Source organism: Daphnia carinata, chromosome 1 (genome assembly GCF_022539665.2).
Source record: "Daphnia carinata strain CSIRO-1 chromosome 1, CSIRO_AGI_Dcar_HiC_V3, whole genome shotgun sequence".
Classification (NCBI taxonomy): Eukaryota; Metazoa; Arthropoda; class Branchiopoda; order Diplostraca; family Daphniidae; genus Daphnia; species Daphnia carinata.
This window is the reverse complement of record NC_081331.1, coordinates 6,479,606-6,495,582: the sequence shown is the minus strand read 5'-3', so window position 1 is coordinate 6,495,582 and position 15,977 is coordinate 6,479,606. Positions and strand designations below refer to the sequence as shown.

General features: G+C 39.6%; 5 protein-coding genes across 8 annotated transcripts; all 5 read right to left on the bottom strand.

Moving 5' to 3' along the window:
* Positions 1-988: 988 nt before the first annotated feature.
* On the bottom strand, positions 989-2,829 carry LOC130690917 (uncharacterized). 2 transcript variants are annotated; one of them, XM_057513789.2, is made up of 7 exons: positions 2,733-2,829; positions 2,608-2,679; positions 2,410-2,549; positions 2,156-2,339; positions 1,748-2,093; positions 1,590-1,676; positions 989-1,521 (listed from the first exon to the last, which is right to left on the bottom strand). In XM_057513789.2, the coding sequence occupies exons 1-5, from the start codon at positions 2,758-2,760 to the stop codon at positions 2,029-2,031; spliced, it is 489 nt and encodes a 162-aa protein (XP_057369772.1). In that variant the 5' UTR covers positions 2,761-2,829; the 3' UTR covers positions 989-1,521; positions 1,590-1,676; positions 1,748-2,028. The 2 variants fall into 2 exon arrangements, with proteins under 2 accessions (XP_057369772.1, XP_057369768.1); XM_057513785.2 differs by having other exon boundaries at positions 989-1,676.
* A 541-nt stretch (positions 2,830-3,370) lies between these two features.
* On the bottom strand, positions 3,371-5,516 carry LOC130690907 (adenosine deaminase-like protein). 3 transcript variants are annotated; one of them, XM_057513771.2, is made up of 9 exons: positions 5,234-5,516; positions 5,101-5,178; positions 4,793-4,941; positions 4,553-4,738; positions 4,244-4,473; positions 4,034-4,183; positions 3,826-3,926; positions 3,639-3,722; positions 3,371-3,577 (listed from the first exon to the last, which is right to left on the bottom strand). In XM_057513771.2, the coding sequence occupies exons 2-9, from the start codon at positions 5,143-5,145 to the stop codon at positions 3,434-3,436; spliced, it is 1,089 nt and encodes a 362-aa protein (XP_057369754.1). In that variant the 5' UTR covers positions 5,146-5,178; positions 5,234-5,516; the 3' UTR covers positions 3,371-3,433. The 3 variants fall into 3 exon arrangements, with proteins under 3 accessions (XP_057369754.1, XP_057369755.1, XP_057369753.1); XM_057513772.2 differs by having other exon boundaries at positions 5,101-5,169; XM_057513770.2 differs by lacking the exon at positions 5,101-5,178 and having other exon boundaries at positions 5,234-5,515.
* Positions 5,517-5,668: 152 nt separating this feature from the next.
* Positions 5,669-7,260, bottom strand: LOC130690908 (serine hydrolase-like protein). Its single transcript, XM_057513773.2, has 3 exons — positions 7,080-7,260; positions 6,787-6,987; positions 5,669-6,709 (listed from the first exon to the last, which is right to left on the bottom strand). The coding sequence occupies exons 2-3, from the start codon at positions 6,944-6,946 to the stop codon at positions 5,853-5,855; spliced, it is 1,017 nt and encodes a 338-aa protein (XP_057369756.1). The 5' UTR covers positions 6,947-6,987; positions 7,080-7,260; the 3' UTR covers positions 5,669-5,852.
* Positions 7,261-7,574: 314 nt separating this feature from the next.
* On the bottom strand, positions 7,575-9,055 carry LOC130690910 (probable serine hydrolase). The gene is made up of 3 exons (XM_057513774.2): positions 8,700-9,055; positions 8,431-8,612; positions 7,575-8,364 (listed from the first exon to the last, which is right to left on the bottom strand). Exons 1-3 carry the CDS (start codon positions 8,875-8,877, stop codon positions 7,717-7,719), a joined length of 1,008 nt encoding a protein of 335 aa, XP_057369757.1. The 5' UTR covers positions 8,878-9,055; the 3' UTR covers positions 7,575-7,716.
* A 245-nt stretch (positions 9,056-9,300) lies between these two features.
* On the bottom strand, positions 9,301-15,786 carry LOC130690923 (period circadian protein-like). Its single transcript, XM_057513795.2, has 15 exons — positions 15,466-15,786; positions 14,692-14,840; positions 13,888-14,249; positions 13,376-13,827; positions 13,177-13,310; positions 12,888-13,110; positions 12,498-12,818; positions 11,973-12,437; positions 11,519-11,905; positions 11,146-11,449; positions 10,875-11,080; positions 10,711-10,813; positions 10,316-10,649; positions 10,082-10,252; positions 9,301-10,014 (listed from the first exon to the last, which is right to left on the bottom strand). Exons 3-15 carry the CDS (start codon positions 14,202-14,204, stop codon positions 9,562-9,564), a joined length of 3,870 nt encoding a protein of 1,289 aa, XP_057369778.1. The 5' UTR covers positions 14,205-14,249; positions 14,692-14,840; positions 15,466-15,786; the 3' UTR covers positions 9,301-9,561.
* Between the last annotated feature and the right edge of the window lie 191 nt (positions 15,787-15,977).

The following is a 15,977-nucleotide window of genomic DNA, read 5'->3' as shown; positions in this document are numbered from 1 at the left end:
GCAAAAATAATTGTAATGTGCAGAGAATTGTCAATAAAATTTTTTTTATAAAATATTTTTTGCAAAATTTGTTTCTTTCACTGTCTGTGTTCACACATTACAATTATCATCTTTTTTTTTTTTTTTTGCTTTGATTTGTTTTTGTCACCTTTGATGGTAAGCATTGTTTCCATTGGTTTATCGTTTATCTGTAAGTATTCAATTATTATTTATTACACTGGATGTTTTGAATTCTTCTACTTAATTGAGAACAATGTAATATCTGGATATGATGTCAATTTTGTATTTTTTTTTCTAGTCAGACATTGTGGACGATGCATTTAACATTGAAAAGCCACGAGATATATCTAATATATTTTATTACATTTATGTTACATCAGGATGTTTACACATCTACTATAGGTTTGAAATCTAGGGTCAACAGGTTCATAAAGGCTCTACCACAGAGTATGAACCTTTGAAAGCAATAGAAAGATAAACATATAGTTGTGAAAGACTGAATAAACATCCTAGGCGATAACATATGATATGCGATAATAAAATATTTAGATATATCTCGTGGCTCAATGTTAGAGCATCGGCGTTGCACGCTGAATGTCTGGGGATCGGTTCCCATACGAGTAAAAAAAATACAAAATTACTTCCAAAAAATATCCAGATATTACACGTTGTTCCTTGAATCAAAGTAGAAGAATTCAAAGAGTGTAATAAATAATAACTGAATACTTACAGATAAACGATAAACCAATGGAAACAATGCTTACCATCAAAGGTGACAAAAACAAGCATAGCAAAAAAAAAAAAAAAAGATGATAATTGTAATGTGTGAACACAGACAGTGAAAGAAACAAATTTTGCAAAAAATATTTTATAAAAAAAATTTTATTGACAATTCTCTGCACATTACAATTATTTTTGCAACTTTAAAAAGGCAAAATTGCCCTTTCAAAAGTTGCCGTCAACCCAGGCAGGGGGAGACACTGCCTTGTTGACCCACCGGGGAGATTACCCGGTGATTGGCTAAGAGAAGCCGGAAGAAGAGCTGAAGATTTGGAACATTTTTACAGGAGCGATTAACCTTTAGTTCGGATTTGTGGGTAGCCACATCGCCCTCCGTGAACACATCATCGGACTAAGCGGCACCCCACGTCCCCTTTCCGGCCAGAGCCCTCCAAACCTCGGTATATGTTGTTTTTATATATACCGTACAGTAGGGGCATGACCCCCTACGGGCTTATTACGAGTCAAGGGGAAACGGGGCTTCAGAAAAGAAGGGAGCCCAGATATGCACTTCAATTTTTTTAATATCAAATACCGTCTGGGGAATCCGAATTAAGTACAGAAATGTCATGTCATCCATCCAATCAATACAATTTATTCAGTGTCTTGCCCCAACCAAGAATTTTTTCAGATCCAATGTTACTATTAACCTATATTGAGAAAAGAAAAACAACACCGTTAAACATATCAACTGTTGATCATGTAACTTACATGACTCATAGATTCAACTTCTGGTGGAAGCTTGGGGAAGGACATACAAATTGCAGATTAACATCATTGTATAAGGCTCTTGAATGATAAACTAGCACCTGTACAATGTTGCATTGTTGATAGTTGTGTTCCCAGTACATGAAAATCCTTTCCTATTGGATAAAATTTTTTTTGGTAGATTAGACCTGGTTGGCAAAAAGGAGGAGAAATTCTTCGTCATAAATTCAAAATTATTTGAAGAAAAATCCTTTCATACCTAAAGAGTCCACGTATGATGTTCATCTCTGCAATGGCAGCAAAATTAAAACATCTTTAGGGCCATTTAAGTACCCAGTTTCCCCAACACTCTGAACGTAAAGGACAAGTTGTTCTTTAGACAGAGAAGCAGAATTATTTGAGGTTTCTAGCTGTGACAGAACTATAAAGGATTGCTATTGTACTGGATTTATTAACACAAGATGGTACTTCTCATTAGACAATGTGCATACTCTATTACTTTACCTCATACCTTAATGGTAATACACTCTCAGTGTTTTTTCATCTGTAGGCTGACTCTTCCATCCTGTAACACTTCCAGACTTGATTTGATCCCCCATTAAATTCTGTGAATGCAAAATAATAGCATTAAAAATACTTTTTCAATAGACATAAAACCGAAAAGTACCTAATCCATGTTTGATGTTGAACTCATGCCATTTCTGGGTTCCCGTACCACACCCATTTTCGGCCCAAAAACGGTCCCACAATTGTTCACTTCCTTCACTGCATGGGCTTATTACTAACGATTCTTTTTGTGCAGCACTAACAGAATTTAAATTTAACACACTGTCAGGTGGTGGACTGAATAACTAAACAATAAATAATTGTTTGTTGAAATTCTATACTTATTTTGAATTCTTATTTGAAAAGTTTAGGTACCTGACTGTGTTCGCCTAATGCCAATTCATCCTCATGTTCAGTTAGATTTGAGTTTGGAAAAACCTCCTTCACTGTTTGGAAACTGTTCCGTTCCAATTTGTTCTTTTCCCCTAGCTGAGCTTGTAGACTCAAACTTTGAGCTACAAAACACAAATGAATAAAAGCAAATAAATAGAATCATTATGTATTAGGCCTTACCATCCTTAGCTTTGCTGTTATCTAATATTTTGTGCTGTTGCAATAATTGAGCCTGCAGGTCCATAATTTGATCTAATAAACAATAATAAATAATTCAAAACAAATATAATAATGTTTATACTTACCATCCTTTTGTTGTATTATCTTATCCATTTTTCAATTGTTCCTCCAGCCACGCGTTATTCTCCATCCACGCTACTGAACTAACTGCGAATGGCATCCAATGGACTGAAATTGCCTACGCCAGTAATAATGAGTCTGAGCGGTAGATGGCTACGTGTCGGAAAAAAAGAAAAAAGTGCGATTTTTTATTTTTTTTCCGCCATTTTTTTTTTTTTTTTTTAATGTAAAACGGATTGCCATATAAAACGGATTGCCGGATAACGGATAACGGATAAAGACGTGAGAGAAGGAAGAAAATTGAAAACGTGAGAAGGCAATGGCCTTTTACTTTTCAATTTTAGCCAAATTTCAAATTTGGCTTAAAATACAAGATTTCGATGCAGAATGGAAGGCTAATAACGAATATAAAGTTTATTTTTAATTGGTCTTATAGTTTTGGAATTAAACACACAAAAACACAGAAGGCCGGGCTTATATCGTGGGGCTTAAAATTTTGTCCCAAAGATTTAATTAGAAAGCAAAGAAATTTCCAAAATCTTCAATTAAGTAATGAACGTGTCTAGATTCAAATCAACGAGAATTACGAAAATTAACTTCTTATTTTTCACAAGATCAGAAATACACGGGAAAAACGGTTTAATCACGGAACGGAAAAATCGTGTTTAATTCACAATCAAATAACACTGTTTACAACTTTAGCGGTTTACATAAAATTATTTTTCTTCTCTGCATTGCTCATCAAACCTGTATTGTTTTGCTCCCATTTGTCCCACACCTTGCGCAAATATGTGTTTTCGCTTTCGGCAGCAAATGTATAAGCGAGCGATCTCAAGGAGAAACTCCAAATCTGTTAAATTCAATTAAAACTAGAAAAAAAAATAGACAAGAGAATCAGTTTATACAATTACCAAAGAAAGTGGCAAATTAAATGTATGCATTAAGATCAAATATTCTTGGCTTAGGCTGGTTGAAAAAACCCCCTTATCATCCGTCTGAAATAATGGGCAAAGGCAAACATTTAGATATCATAGCTTTTTTTTAAATCGAACATATTGGAGCGGCAACAGTCCTTGAGCTGGCATTGGAATTACTTACGCAAATCGAGAAAGGAATACCGTGATCAAAGAAAACTTTCCAATGATGATCTTTGAAGCTAGGTACGGTTTTGCACACTTTGTTTGACGTCAAGCACAATTCTGCGAACCGACAAAATATAGTGTTATAAGATTTGGCAAATGTGATACATTTACTTTTTTTCAATATGTTGTATTAAATATAGTAATGTAAACTGAAAATTACACACCAACGGGGATAGTCGTTTCCTTCAGAAGATGGATCAAGTGTGAGCTACCAGTTAGTGATGGAGAAATAAATGTTCCATGTCCTATGCGATCAGGCTTCAGTCGCAAAATAGCTTCGGCTTCTGCGTCATTCCTAACTTCGGCAGTGTGCACTATAAGTAAAGGAAACTATAACGACCTTCTTTGAGTTTCTTTTTCGGTATATATGTTACCAGTAAGCTTTAACCCAGCGTCCTTAATTTTATAAAGCAGCGGGAAATAATCTGTAATATCAGAGTTAGCCATGTTTCCCGATACATCCAATCCGACGACTACATCGTTACGAGTATGTCCGAGTGAAATAGTTAAGTCAACAATTTGTTTTGCTATATCAAATCCCTTGCTTCGGTCAATAGATAGCAAAAGTTTAACAAGGATGGGAACATTTTCTTTGCGACAGTCACTTTTAGAAGTACGGGGAAAGATATTCATTAAAAGGGAAAGAGAACTTTTACTATAATACTTTTTTTTTTCACACTTACTCAATTGCTCTAATTACAGCGCTTACGTAGGTTTCAAACGATCCGCCAATTTCACGCGGTGTGGTTCGTAATTCCAGGTACAAAACGTTTTCCTCGGAAAACTCTTTTATCACATCAACTGTAGCTATGTAAATGCTTTCTTCACTGTCAGTCAGCTGGTGGATTATTTTAAAAACCTGAAAGCATCTTTAGAATTGATCTTAGGATAAATTTGTTTAACTATCCAAATCTCTAATGTACTCATCCAGTGTTTTGTTGTGATCTTCACTCAATTTTGCAAACATTGTCTGAAGCTGGTAGACATCTTCACATAGATGTGACGTTTTAAGATCCATTAACTTTTTTATAGTAGCTTGACTCAGTGAGCCATTCAAATGGGCATGTAATTCCTATATACATTATTTTAAACTATGTAAAAGCTATAGTATTCAGTGTGCTTTCCATTTTTAAATACTAGTTGCATGTTAATTAAAGTTTGCTAAATGAAAATCCTTCAATAACTTTGGTTGCCTGCTTCGCAAAGAAGTTCTGGAAAGGATGACACTTACATTCAGTCTGCTTTGCATAGACAATGTTGTGATCAAGCTCTTCATTTATTTACACCATAGTTCCAAAAACTGAAGGAGCTAACCACACTTAGTTGAATCTAATAAGTTAGCGATTTTGTTACTTTAAACTTACAGCTTTTGGCATGGAAAAGACGATCTGGAAATCGTCCATATTGTTCTCCATATATTATTTAGCTCCTTTGCTTGTGCCTGATGGTTCAGCGGATTGGTATATTATTAGTTTGCACTATAGGTTGGTTAAAGCAATGTTTAGCGTCTAAAAACACAACTATTTAGCAATTCACTTGTAAGAAACAAACGACGTCTTGTTAAGTTTATCGCAATGTCGAATTTTTATCACTTCTTTATGCTGTGAAATGGTAAATTAGGTGCACTGCTGCCACTTTCTTTATGCTATTTCACGAAAATAAATAAACAAATCGATAAGAAAAAATGTAAGCATTACGAGTCTGCCATCTGTCGTAATATTTGTAAGATTAGATGTCACAAATTCATTTTATAAAGATTGCAGCCGTCTTTGTTTTTATTATATTTCAGATTTTATTTTTTTTTCCCTTTCTCTTCCATTCTACTATTTTTAAATTTTCAAATTTGTTTGTTATAGCGGGACTAAAGTGGATTTTGCTATAACTATTAACGTTTCAATGTTTTTTTCTTCTTGCGGGCTCTCCTTATTGCTGATTATCAATTTTAACGTTAAATAACTTCCGGTGAACGGGAACAGAAATTTGCTACAAACTAATATGTAGATTACTACTGGGTGCATTAAAAAAATCGGAAATAATGGATGCAACACGATCTGGATTGGTTAGATGCACATGGTGGGTCCCGTCTACTTCCACAAAACAAACGTTTTTGGCTTTTGCTTTGAGATTTTCAACATGTTCCATGAAATTATCGCGACTTTCAAAGTCTGGTCCCTGTGCAAATTTGATGATCAAAACATTAGCCGTAACTTCTCTTGCCATAGCCAATTGATCTTCTTTAGGCGTTAAAGTTAACGGGGCAGCCATCAATCGTCTATCTCTACGAAATACGTAGCCACCGTCAACTTGTTTAAGTCCCCGCTTAAGTAGCACCTCACATGCATCTTTGTTGAGCGATCCAAATGATCCGCTTATGCTTTTTTCAATAGCAATTTCATAAGTGAAAGGTTTTTCTTGGCCTGAGGCAATGGCAGCCTCGTATTTGAGCAATTTTCCGACTGTTTTTCTTAATCTGTAGCCAACTGTTTCAGGTCTGGTCACCTCTGCTCTAGCTAAATCAAGACAGACCAGAGTGTCTACTTTTTCAGGAAAAACTCCTGCATAGAGCATAGACATAGCAGCCCCCATTGAGTGCCCAATCAGGGAAAATTTTTTCCATTTGAGGAGGCCAGCTAGCCTCTCAATCGCAACAAGGCAGTCAAAAAAGTTGTAGGCAATATCAGGAGGATAATGGTCACTCAGTCCATGGCCGGCTGTGTCAACAGCAACTATCCGTAAATTTTTTGGCAGTAAAGGTATCAAGGTATCAAAGGTACCAGCATTATCCAACCATCCATGCAAGGCAAATACTGGTCTTCCATCAGGTGGCCCCCAAACTTTAGCTGTTTAAATAAGCAATGGTACAGTTTTATAATTAGTTCATTCTACAGACATACTCCTCACTTTGTGTTTGCCCTACCAGCTACTTTTCCCCATGTCATTTGAAATTCAATATCCATTGGAAAGGCATGTGAAGATGATGCTGTTGCATCTCTGTGATAAACATCTGCAGCTGGAGACAGTTTTCGTGGAATGATATGCTGCATGCGGAAAAGCAACTTTTGTGGATCTTCAGCCATCTGAGAAGTAGTTGGTAAGTATTTTGGCTGAAATCCTGAAACTGGAAATCAAGCAATTACTAGTTTCCTTTTTGCAAAGTAGACTGCTTCTGTCCTTCTTTAAGTTTGAATAAATTTGTTATGAAAAACTCACAGTTAACGACTGATGGTTTTTATGAAATAAGAGAGCAACGTTTACTCGAAAAATGAAAAGCTAGTATGTTTACTGTCCATATCTAAAATAACTCAACAAACAAAAACAAAAAACAGCATCTAAGTCTAATCATAGGGAACAGTTATCAATCTCATTCTCCATGGCCTAATCACGAAAAAACTTCTGCTGTCACGAAAGGTTACCATGGCAACATAAGCGCTCTGCTTCTGCCATGCTTCTGCCACCTGCTACCGCAGGACCGAAAATTCTCAGCAAATATGCAACACTCTTGTTAGACACTTGTATGTTAGATACAAAATACGTTGGATCTTGCATGATTATTGAGTTGCAGTTTGGTTAGTTTTGGGTTGCCTATTTTATCGATATAATTCTCTCAATGGCTCTCGATACTATTCCATACATTTCTACATTTTATTTTTCCATCAAATAGTACAGCCCATTATTGGTGCTTGAAAACTCTTAAGTCGCATGACACTGACGTTCAGGCACGTAGTATGTATAAGTTTGCAAACCTTAAATGAAATATGTGTAGCCAGGCAAAAAAGTATTGAATCCTTAATGAAAATTACCAAAGGTGACAGACTTAGACTGATAATATTTTCGTGGAATTATCTTTTTAAGAATTAAAAAAATCGGTAATAATTGGAGCAACTCGCTCTGGATGTGTTAGATGGGTGTGATGCTTGCCTTCGACGGTAACATATAGAACCCGTTTACAGTTAATTTTCAATGCTTCAACGTGTTCCAAGGAATTTTCAGCAGTTTCAAAATCAGGTCCATCAGTGCACTTTATAATCAGGACATCAGCAGTGACTTTACGGGCAAGGACGAGCTGGTCCTCTTTGGGAGCAAATGATAACGGGGCAGCCAGCAGTCGCCGATCACGACGGAAAACGTAACCGCCATCAACTTTTTTCAGACCCCTCTTGAATAGAATATCGCAGGCTTTCCGGTCAAGCGAGCCAAAAGTCCCACCAATGCATTTTTCTACGGCTTCTTCATAGCTGAAAGGTTTCTCCGGCCCTGCTATTATTTCAGCCTCATACTTGAGCAGCTTCCCTATTGTTTTTCGAAATCTCACGTCTATGGTTTCTGGACGAGTTGTTTCCAATCGTACGATGTCTATTGAGACCAGCTTGTCTACCCTTTCGGGAAACACGCCGGCGTAAATCATGGACATTGTAGCTCCTAAACTGTGACAAAGAAACGAAAATTTTGTCCATTTGAAGTAACTGGCGAATCGTTCAATAGCGAGGAAGCAGTCCTAGAGAATTTATCGCGATTAAAACAGTATATAATACTTGTTATTATACTAACTACAAATTCATACGAGGTAATTGTACGCAATATCCGGCGGAAAGGGATCGCTAAGTCCATGCCCGGGCATTTCAACAGCGATTATGCGCAGGTCTTTGGGCAGTAAAGGTATCAGGGTATCAAAGGTACCAGCATTGTCTAGCCAGCCATGGATTGCAAATACCGGACGTCCATCAGGTGGTCCCCAGATTCTGGCTAGAAAATATTGGATTCTTAATAGATTCTTATAAACATTTCATTAACGTAATAACAGCTATGGATAATAAGAACCCCGATTTGTACCTGCTACTTTCCCCCAAGTCATTTGAAATTCAACGTCCTCGGGACCATCAGATGTCTGGGGCACCACAACTTCATGTTTGTTGTTGTGAAAAATTGATGTGCCTAAACTGCGCGGAATGATGTGTTGCAGTCGGTACAAGAGTTTTTGCTGTTCCTTCATTGCCGATATGTCCGTCATTTCAATTTCTTTCTGTTCTGTTTGACGGAAATCAAATTGATGTTTATCGTCTGTTGAAAGTAACTATTATTTTGCTTTTTTCCTTCTACAAGGAGAGCAGAAGGTAAATGACGAGTCACCAAACAACAAACCGATCCCTTCTTCAAAGGGTAGGGAAAGTTACTGTGATAGAAACTCACTTGGCTGTGGACTTGTTTTTGTTCTTTCTTCCTATCTGCCTCAGGGCAGTCTAAAGTTCTCTACACCGGTTTTTTTCCATAGCTGGGAGGGAAAATTGATTAAACAACCACTAACGGAATATGTAAGCAGCTGATTGCCTCGACTGATATACGGCCAAAATTACGCTAATAAAAAAAATAGAATACAAACAAAAACTATCGCTTTATTACGCAGTACCACATCCTCCATTTCAAATGGCACGACTAAGCGTAAATTTTCTGTATTGATACATTTCGCCGTGCAGTACAGAGGAAAAAGAAACAACACGTTCTATCATAACACTGTAAAAAAAACGATTTGATGCGTGTAGGTTTTTATGCCAATAATATAACGTCAGCTTTAAGGAAATGCAGTTATAGAATACGCGAGGAACATTTGAACTGCGACGCTTAGGAATCAATTATAACGAGTCCATATAACATTGGAAGGTAAAAACAAACCACCACATTCACAAAGTCGAGTTTGTCATCCATCTGTTGACGACGATTCAGGGTGCGGGAATGGAGCATTCTCTTCATAGAGCATGGTCCGTCTGAATTCGTTACTTCGTCGACGTAGCTCACGTCTTCTGTGATTTGTTTCGTCTGTATCTCTTGACGAGAAGCTGTTTTCACTGTCCTCGAGCGTCAAATCGATGCCGCTACGTTGCTCGGCTTCCATTTCTGTATAGAGTTGCATCAGCTGATGATTAAGCATGACGGGCTGTTGGAGTACCCGTAACCTCTCACGATCCGCCTCTAACACATCTGTTGAATTCCGACCGGGAACCTGATATTGGTAGACGAGTTCATTTGAAACGGAAACAGCTTCCATCCATGGCGGGATTCTCTTGCACGCTAATCGTTGTTGGCTTATTGGACCCTGATTTTGGGCTTGACTCGAACCATACTGTTCTGCTCCCTGTTGTCTGGAACCCGACTGTGGAACGAAAGAGAAGGTAATCGTCAACATTTTGTAATGTCTTAAATGCAGAGAACTATCTCACCGGTTCCCTAAACGAGCTTAATTGTTGGCGGTATGCTCCTACTGAAGAACTCTGTTCACTGGCATTGGCAGACCCATCCTCCCGGTAGCTTGGGCCAGCTCCGGAATTATCTCCATGTGCGACGGATAAGTGGTAAGGTTGTGGTTGACGATGAAGGTTCTCATTTTGGTACTATAGGAACGAAAAATTATTCTTACATACAGTTCCACTATTGACAAGGCTTATTGACGTTACATTGTGATGAAGAATGGGTCGGTGACGTGAAGCCGATTGTGGCTGCGCCACGGAAGGTGTGGCGGACATCATCATGCCCAAATTGGGCTGAAATAGCATTGGAGGGACCATAACAGGCTGGTAGATAACACCATGAGGGTAAGCAGCATAAGGCTGAAGAGAAAAAGCTGGACCGAGAGATTGGTGGTGATGTTGAGTTTGAACCATGTAGGGTGAGGCTCCCATCGTCATGCTATTGCTGGGTCGTACGGCAGCATTCGTTGTCCCTGCGGAAGTCGCTAGGTAAAACGCTGGAAGCGAATTGGTAACTTCCCCTCGACTTGTCATCGGAATGCTTCGAAGACAATCGAAAATCAATACTAGTTCGTAACAGAAGGAGTGGCTTTGGTTCTCACCTGAAGAGAGCAGACTGTTGATTGGGTGCCGTTGAACTTACGGAAAACGGTGGAAGTAGATTTGAAGGAATTAGGGAAGGACTTGTTAATGATGCCCAGTCATCTAAAATGAGAAACAGCGATAAGCATCCAAGCAAAATGAGGAGAAAATGATTTGAACTAACTGAATGGGCCGGATGCTGCTCCTGTCAACTGGCTCTGATAGCAATGAGGTGTTGCGCAAAATGTATCCATATGCGGGTGCTTGTGTCTTCCGCCAGTGCCACCTTCTTCCCAAGATGCAGCCTGTCCGCGTTTGACACCGTGTACATCTCTCCTGCTAGGTATTTTTGCAGATCTGTGGCCAGGTGTGCTACGATTTCGAAGATCTCTGAATATCGAAATCGACAATTTTAAACTCCTTGCCTTGTAAATTATATTTTGACGAATTTGTACCTATGCTGTTGCATAAACTCTTTTTCCATTTCTTCGTTGTGTCTTGCCATTGCTTCTTTGGTTAAAGGTAAGCCCTTAAATCCAGGTTCGTAGGGCATACCATTCTGGCTGTCAGTGCTGCGACTGTGGCTAATGCTGTTGCTATTGGAACTGCTCAGCTTTTGGCTGTCAGTGCTAGGCAACGTTCCTGAAAAAGTGTCATCGGTACCAAGACAACCCCCTTCTTCTTCTGAGCTCATGTTTGGGGTTTGATTTTTCCCTGGTTTAGAATCGGCCGATCCCGATCCAATGCTTTCTCCTGAGCCTAAAGAAATTTAAGAAAACCATAACAATGTTGTTATGAAGACCAGGAAATTCGAGTAGGTGTCTATACCATCTGAAGGCATCATTTTAGGCTGGCTTTGAAAATACCGCTCCAGATTTTGATTGTAGTTTAACAGGGAATAAGAAAGTGGCGTGTCGGCGCTGTTGGAATCGAGTGCTGAACCTCCGTGTGTCGATATGTCTCCCATGACTACCGAAGCGTCACCTAGCAGCGACCCTTCTTCAGCTGGACTATGCAACTGCGTTTTACATCTTGCGTAAGTACTGCTGGAACACGAATTGCCGCAGGAGTTGCTGCCCCTTGCTTTGGCCACTTCATCTATCAAGGAACCCATTAACGTGGCCAGATTTTTCCTACGACGTGTTGCAGTCTCCAGCAACGCTGTATCCGCTCTATTGTTGGATGTACGTGTACTCTGAGGAGGCTTGGCCGACCCTGTTGAGGGAAAAAGGGGGAAATGTTAAGATTAAATTCTTTTTTTGCATGCCATAAGTCAAAATACCAGTTAAAATTGTGCAGATTTCGGCGTGAAGTTTTTTGGTATTTTCCGCTGCTGCAGGATCTGCATCGACGAAGGGGACTGTTCCTTCTGGTGGACTAGCAAATACGTCAGGATTGGATGGCCCTTTAAGTACTCGATGGTGACCGGCAACAAATTCTAATTTTTTGGTCCACGGGTTGACGAAACAAGTCCAATCCGTTTGCAAAAGGACATAGCAACCGTTAAAAGCTCTGAAGTTGTAGGGTTTAGATCGGAGTGATTTTCCTTGGCGACCGATAACCGAATCGTAAATCTTCTTCAACTCTGGCAGATCATTAGGGTGATAAAAATCCAGGGCTGAAGTACCCAGAAGATCTTGGGGTAGATGTCCCAAGTAGGGCACTGAACTCATGTCCACCTCACTGAATAAACAGCTCGCCGAATGGCGTAGGCCAAACTCGCCTGTTGAATTCTTTTCATCTGGATCTAGATAAGCAAAAACGTTAACAACTTTCTTGTCTTTAAACATTTTCCAAATAAAAATACTTTTGTAAGCTGTTGATATTGGAACTGCATAAGCCAGTAAATAGTAGTCTGCTGAGTCTTTATCGTCTTCTTCAGGATCCTTGGAAATTGAGCCATCAGCTGTTGTTTCCGTTTCCTTTTGGCAACTTTCAACGGGTTCGCGAGGCAGCTGAATTTTCTCCAAGTTCAAAACAATCTTAAAAGGCAGGTACGACGTTTTCTTGTCAACAATACCGAAGCCGGACGTGCGCAAACCACGGTACATTCGAAGTCGACAGCACAGCATGTTTGGCGGCGAAGACGAACTTCCAATCATACTGCAACGTGGGAAAAGTGCTTCATCTGTTGAATTCAGAAGTTAAATAAGAAGCACTTTGCAAGACCTTATGGAGTTTTTTTTTTTAATTTTACCTGAACTGAATGAATAACCTGACGAAGAATCATCTTTGTCAAGACTGGCCAATAGTTTTGAAGTAATCTGGTTAGTGAAGGCTAGTCGGTCTTTGGGATGGATGAAATCCAGAAGTGAACGACCGCACCACATCTCAACCGGATAACCAAGCTTCTCCGTTAGGGAAGGTGTGACATACACTACGATGCCATCCTGTAAGCTGATGGCTGCAATAAAAGCTTCCTGGAGAAAAACAAAGTAAGAAGACTGTGTATTTTAAATTTCATTAAAACGGCGAAATCAATTTACCTTTGATTTAACAGTTGGAACTTCCTCCAAATGGGCAAATGTTTTCTTTAAACTTGTCTCCAATGGATCGATGAGGATCGACCGCCACGACGAAGTAGTTGCGTCCTCCTTTCCACACTTGGAGCTGAGTGATTCTATTCATTTTCAACTTAGTATTAATATTGGAATGATTTAAGGGGAATAATAGAAAACTATTTACCTTTGCTTGGACCTAACCCTGTGCCTTTGAGACAGTCCAGCGCTCTACTTAGAGCGGCAGCTTGAACTGCTCTTGATTCGGTAAAACCTCGAATCCCATTAGCCGACCTACTCGTCTTTGACCGTGGATTACGGCTATTTGTTACTGCAACTCCGGAATTGCCGTTTACAGATGTTCCATTGCCACCTGAGAATCCGACTGCATCAGCTGAGCTTGGCCCAGTCGTTGCTGACAGATTGCCTCCCTCAACGGTAAAAACATTGGCCATAGCCAACGATGTAGCTGAGATGACAGCTGCCACCGAAGCCGAAGCTCCTTTGTTGGATCCAGCTGATGCTGGACGGTCCACGACAAGACCAGGGGACTGCACTGGTGGCATGGATATCTTGTTTGACTTACGTTTCTTGGGATCTTTCTCCTTACGCAATTTTGGCTGTTGCTGGGCTCCGGCACTATAGAAAAAAACATGGTCATGAATATGTTGACCATTCGATCGATTTCTAGTACTTTACTTGTTGGATGAGTTGGAGCTGATCTGGGATTTACTGCTACGACTTCCGCTACCACTACCACTTCTCTGCGATTGGCTGTTAGATATGGAACCACCGTAGGCCGAATCTGAGGTAGCAGATATGTTGCAGTTTGAAGTTCCTTTTAACGAGGATACGTGGGAATGTTGGAAAGAATCAGATTCTGCATGGGATGAAGGACCTCCAATCGAGTGCGAGGTGCAACCCGATGAGCCGGCTGCCGAACCAGTTGAATCCATTCGCGACGAGCCGCTCGACGGTCCTGAAGATGATTTGCTACTGCCATCGTTCTCCGACATGTTGCGACAGACTGTAGCTGTCAGTGCTTCTTCTGGGGAAAGACTCTGCAAGAACGCAAAAAAGAAACAAAGATTTTATTATTTTTTTCTTCTTTACTTTGGGCGAGGTATTAACTGGTAAGGTATTAACTGTTCAAAAATCCGCAGCAAAGATTCGAAAGTTAATTACATCACGTAATTTAACAGTACCGTAAGTTTTCTCATGGACTAAAGTAGAACTTGTTCGCTAGGCAACTGTCGAGAACCGATGTTTTCGTAGAAAGCCTTTGAATTTTAGGAAAAAATCGAAGCACAGTTTTTTTTCTCCTACATACTTGACAGTCTACCATTTCATTTTGAAAATAAAGAGTGCTATATGGTGAACACTTGAAAAATGTGTAAAAACGGTAAAAACCAAAGGCAAACAAGACGTATTTGCCTATTGTTTTGTTTAAAAATCAAATGTAAGCAATCTGTAGCTTAAATGGTGTGGTCACTATTTTCTTACCTGCTATCGCCGGACCAAGGTACAACTAAAAGCGTATTGTGCTGCGAATACCTTCTCTTGCATGGAAATTATATCGTTTGTTTTGGGGGTATTATCTTGACAGGGTGGCAGGGCACATTCTCTGAAATTCTTAATATTACCTGAGAAATCTACAGATAAAGTAATATAACCATGGTAAACGATGAAAATGGACATAATGGCTCTTTCTGTTAAAATTAGTTGAAGGAATGTAAAGGGTGACGGGTAGCGTGGGTAAACGGGTGGCTGCTACGTGACGATACCATCACTCACCTGTGTGTCTTTTATTTAGTATGTTTGTTTGCCACAATGGAATATAAAGAAGAAGGAAAAACTCAAACTTGTTTGGCTGTCATTTGCATAGATTCCGCCACAAAAGGACACGCTTTCTGCTGTCAAAATGTCCAACAGTCGTATAACATTTGAAAAATCATATAGACCTGGTAAAGTTGATTGCAAAACAACAACAGAACTTATTGTCACAAACCAAATATCGCCTCTTTTTTCCTTTTATTTTTGTCAATTATAATTAGATCAGGGAGCTTTTTCTCGTAAAATTTTGCATAAGAAGGAATAGTGCGTAAACGGCGATTTAGGCTATAGATGGGTTCTCAAACAAAGGTACTTTGGGCGATCAGCTCGAGATGGCGACTGTAGATGAACGTCAAAGAACAGCACGTAGTCACAGCCTCACACGTAAATAAATCAATAAAAGCACACAGTGACGATTCATAGGCCTCAGAAGGCACCACTCACCGTTGAATGCTGGAAACTCAATTTCTTTTCACATGGATTTGGAATTGAAATTCACAACAGCGAAAATTCCATCAGCGAGAAGCAAATGTTTTTCAGACGTTGTTTTTCTTGTAGATATGGAAGCCAAGTTTTGGTTTATCTGACGTTAGCGCGAAACACACAGGTCAACACACCAAGTACGACTGAAATGAAACTAGAACTGGCGTTGGGTCCATGATGAATACGTCGTAGCCCGATCACGTTGCATGGGGCCATCTCACGTGGCCCGACTGTTCTCTTCCCTCCTTTTCTGGCAAAGCCCTGCCCCCTTTTTTCTTTTCTTTTTTTTTTTTTCTTCCCTTTTTTTTTCTCTGAGAGACTGTTACGACATGCACGCGCCGACTCGGGTGTAGTAGGTTTCCCTCCCTGAACAGTTAAGCCTGAACAACTGCTGCATTGTAGCCGGTGTATTTTGCTTTCTCTCGCCTGTTGGCACTAGAGGGCTCACGTTTGACAACACGTGAGCTTCTAGA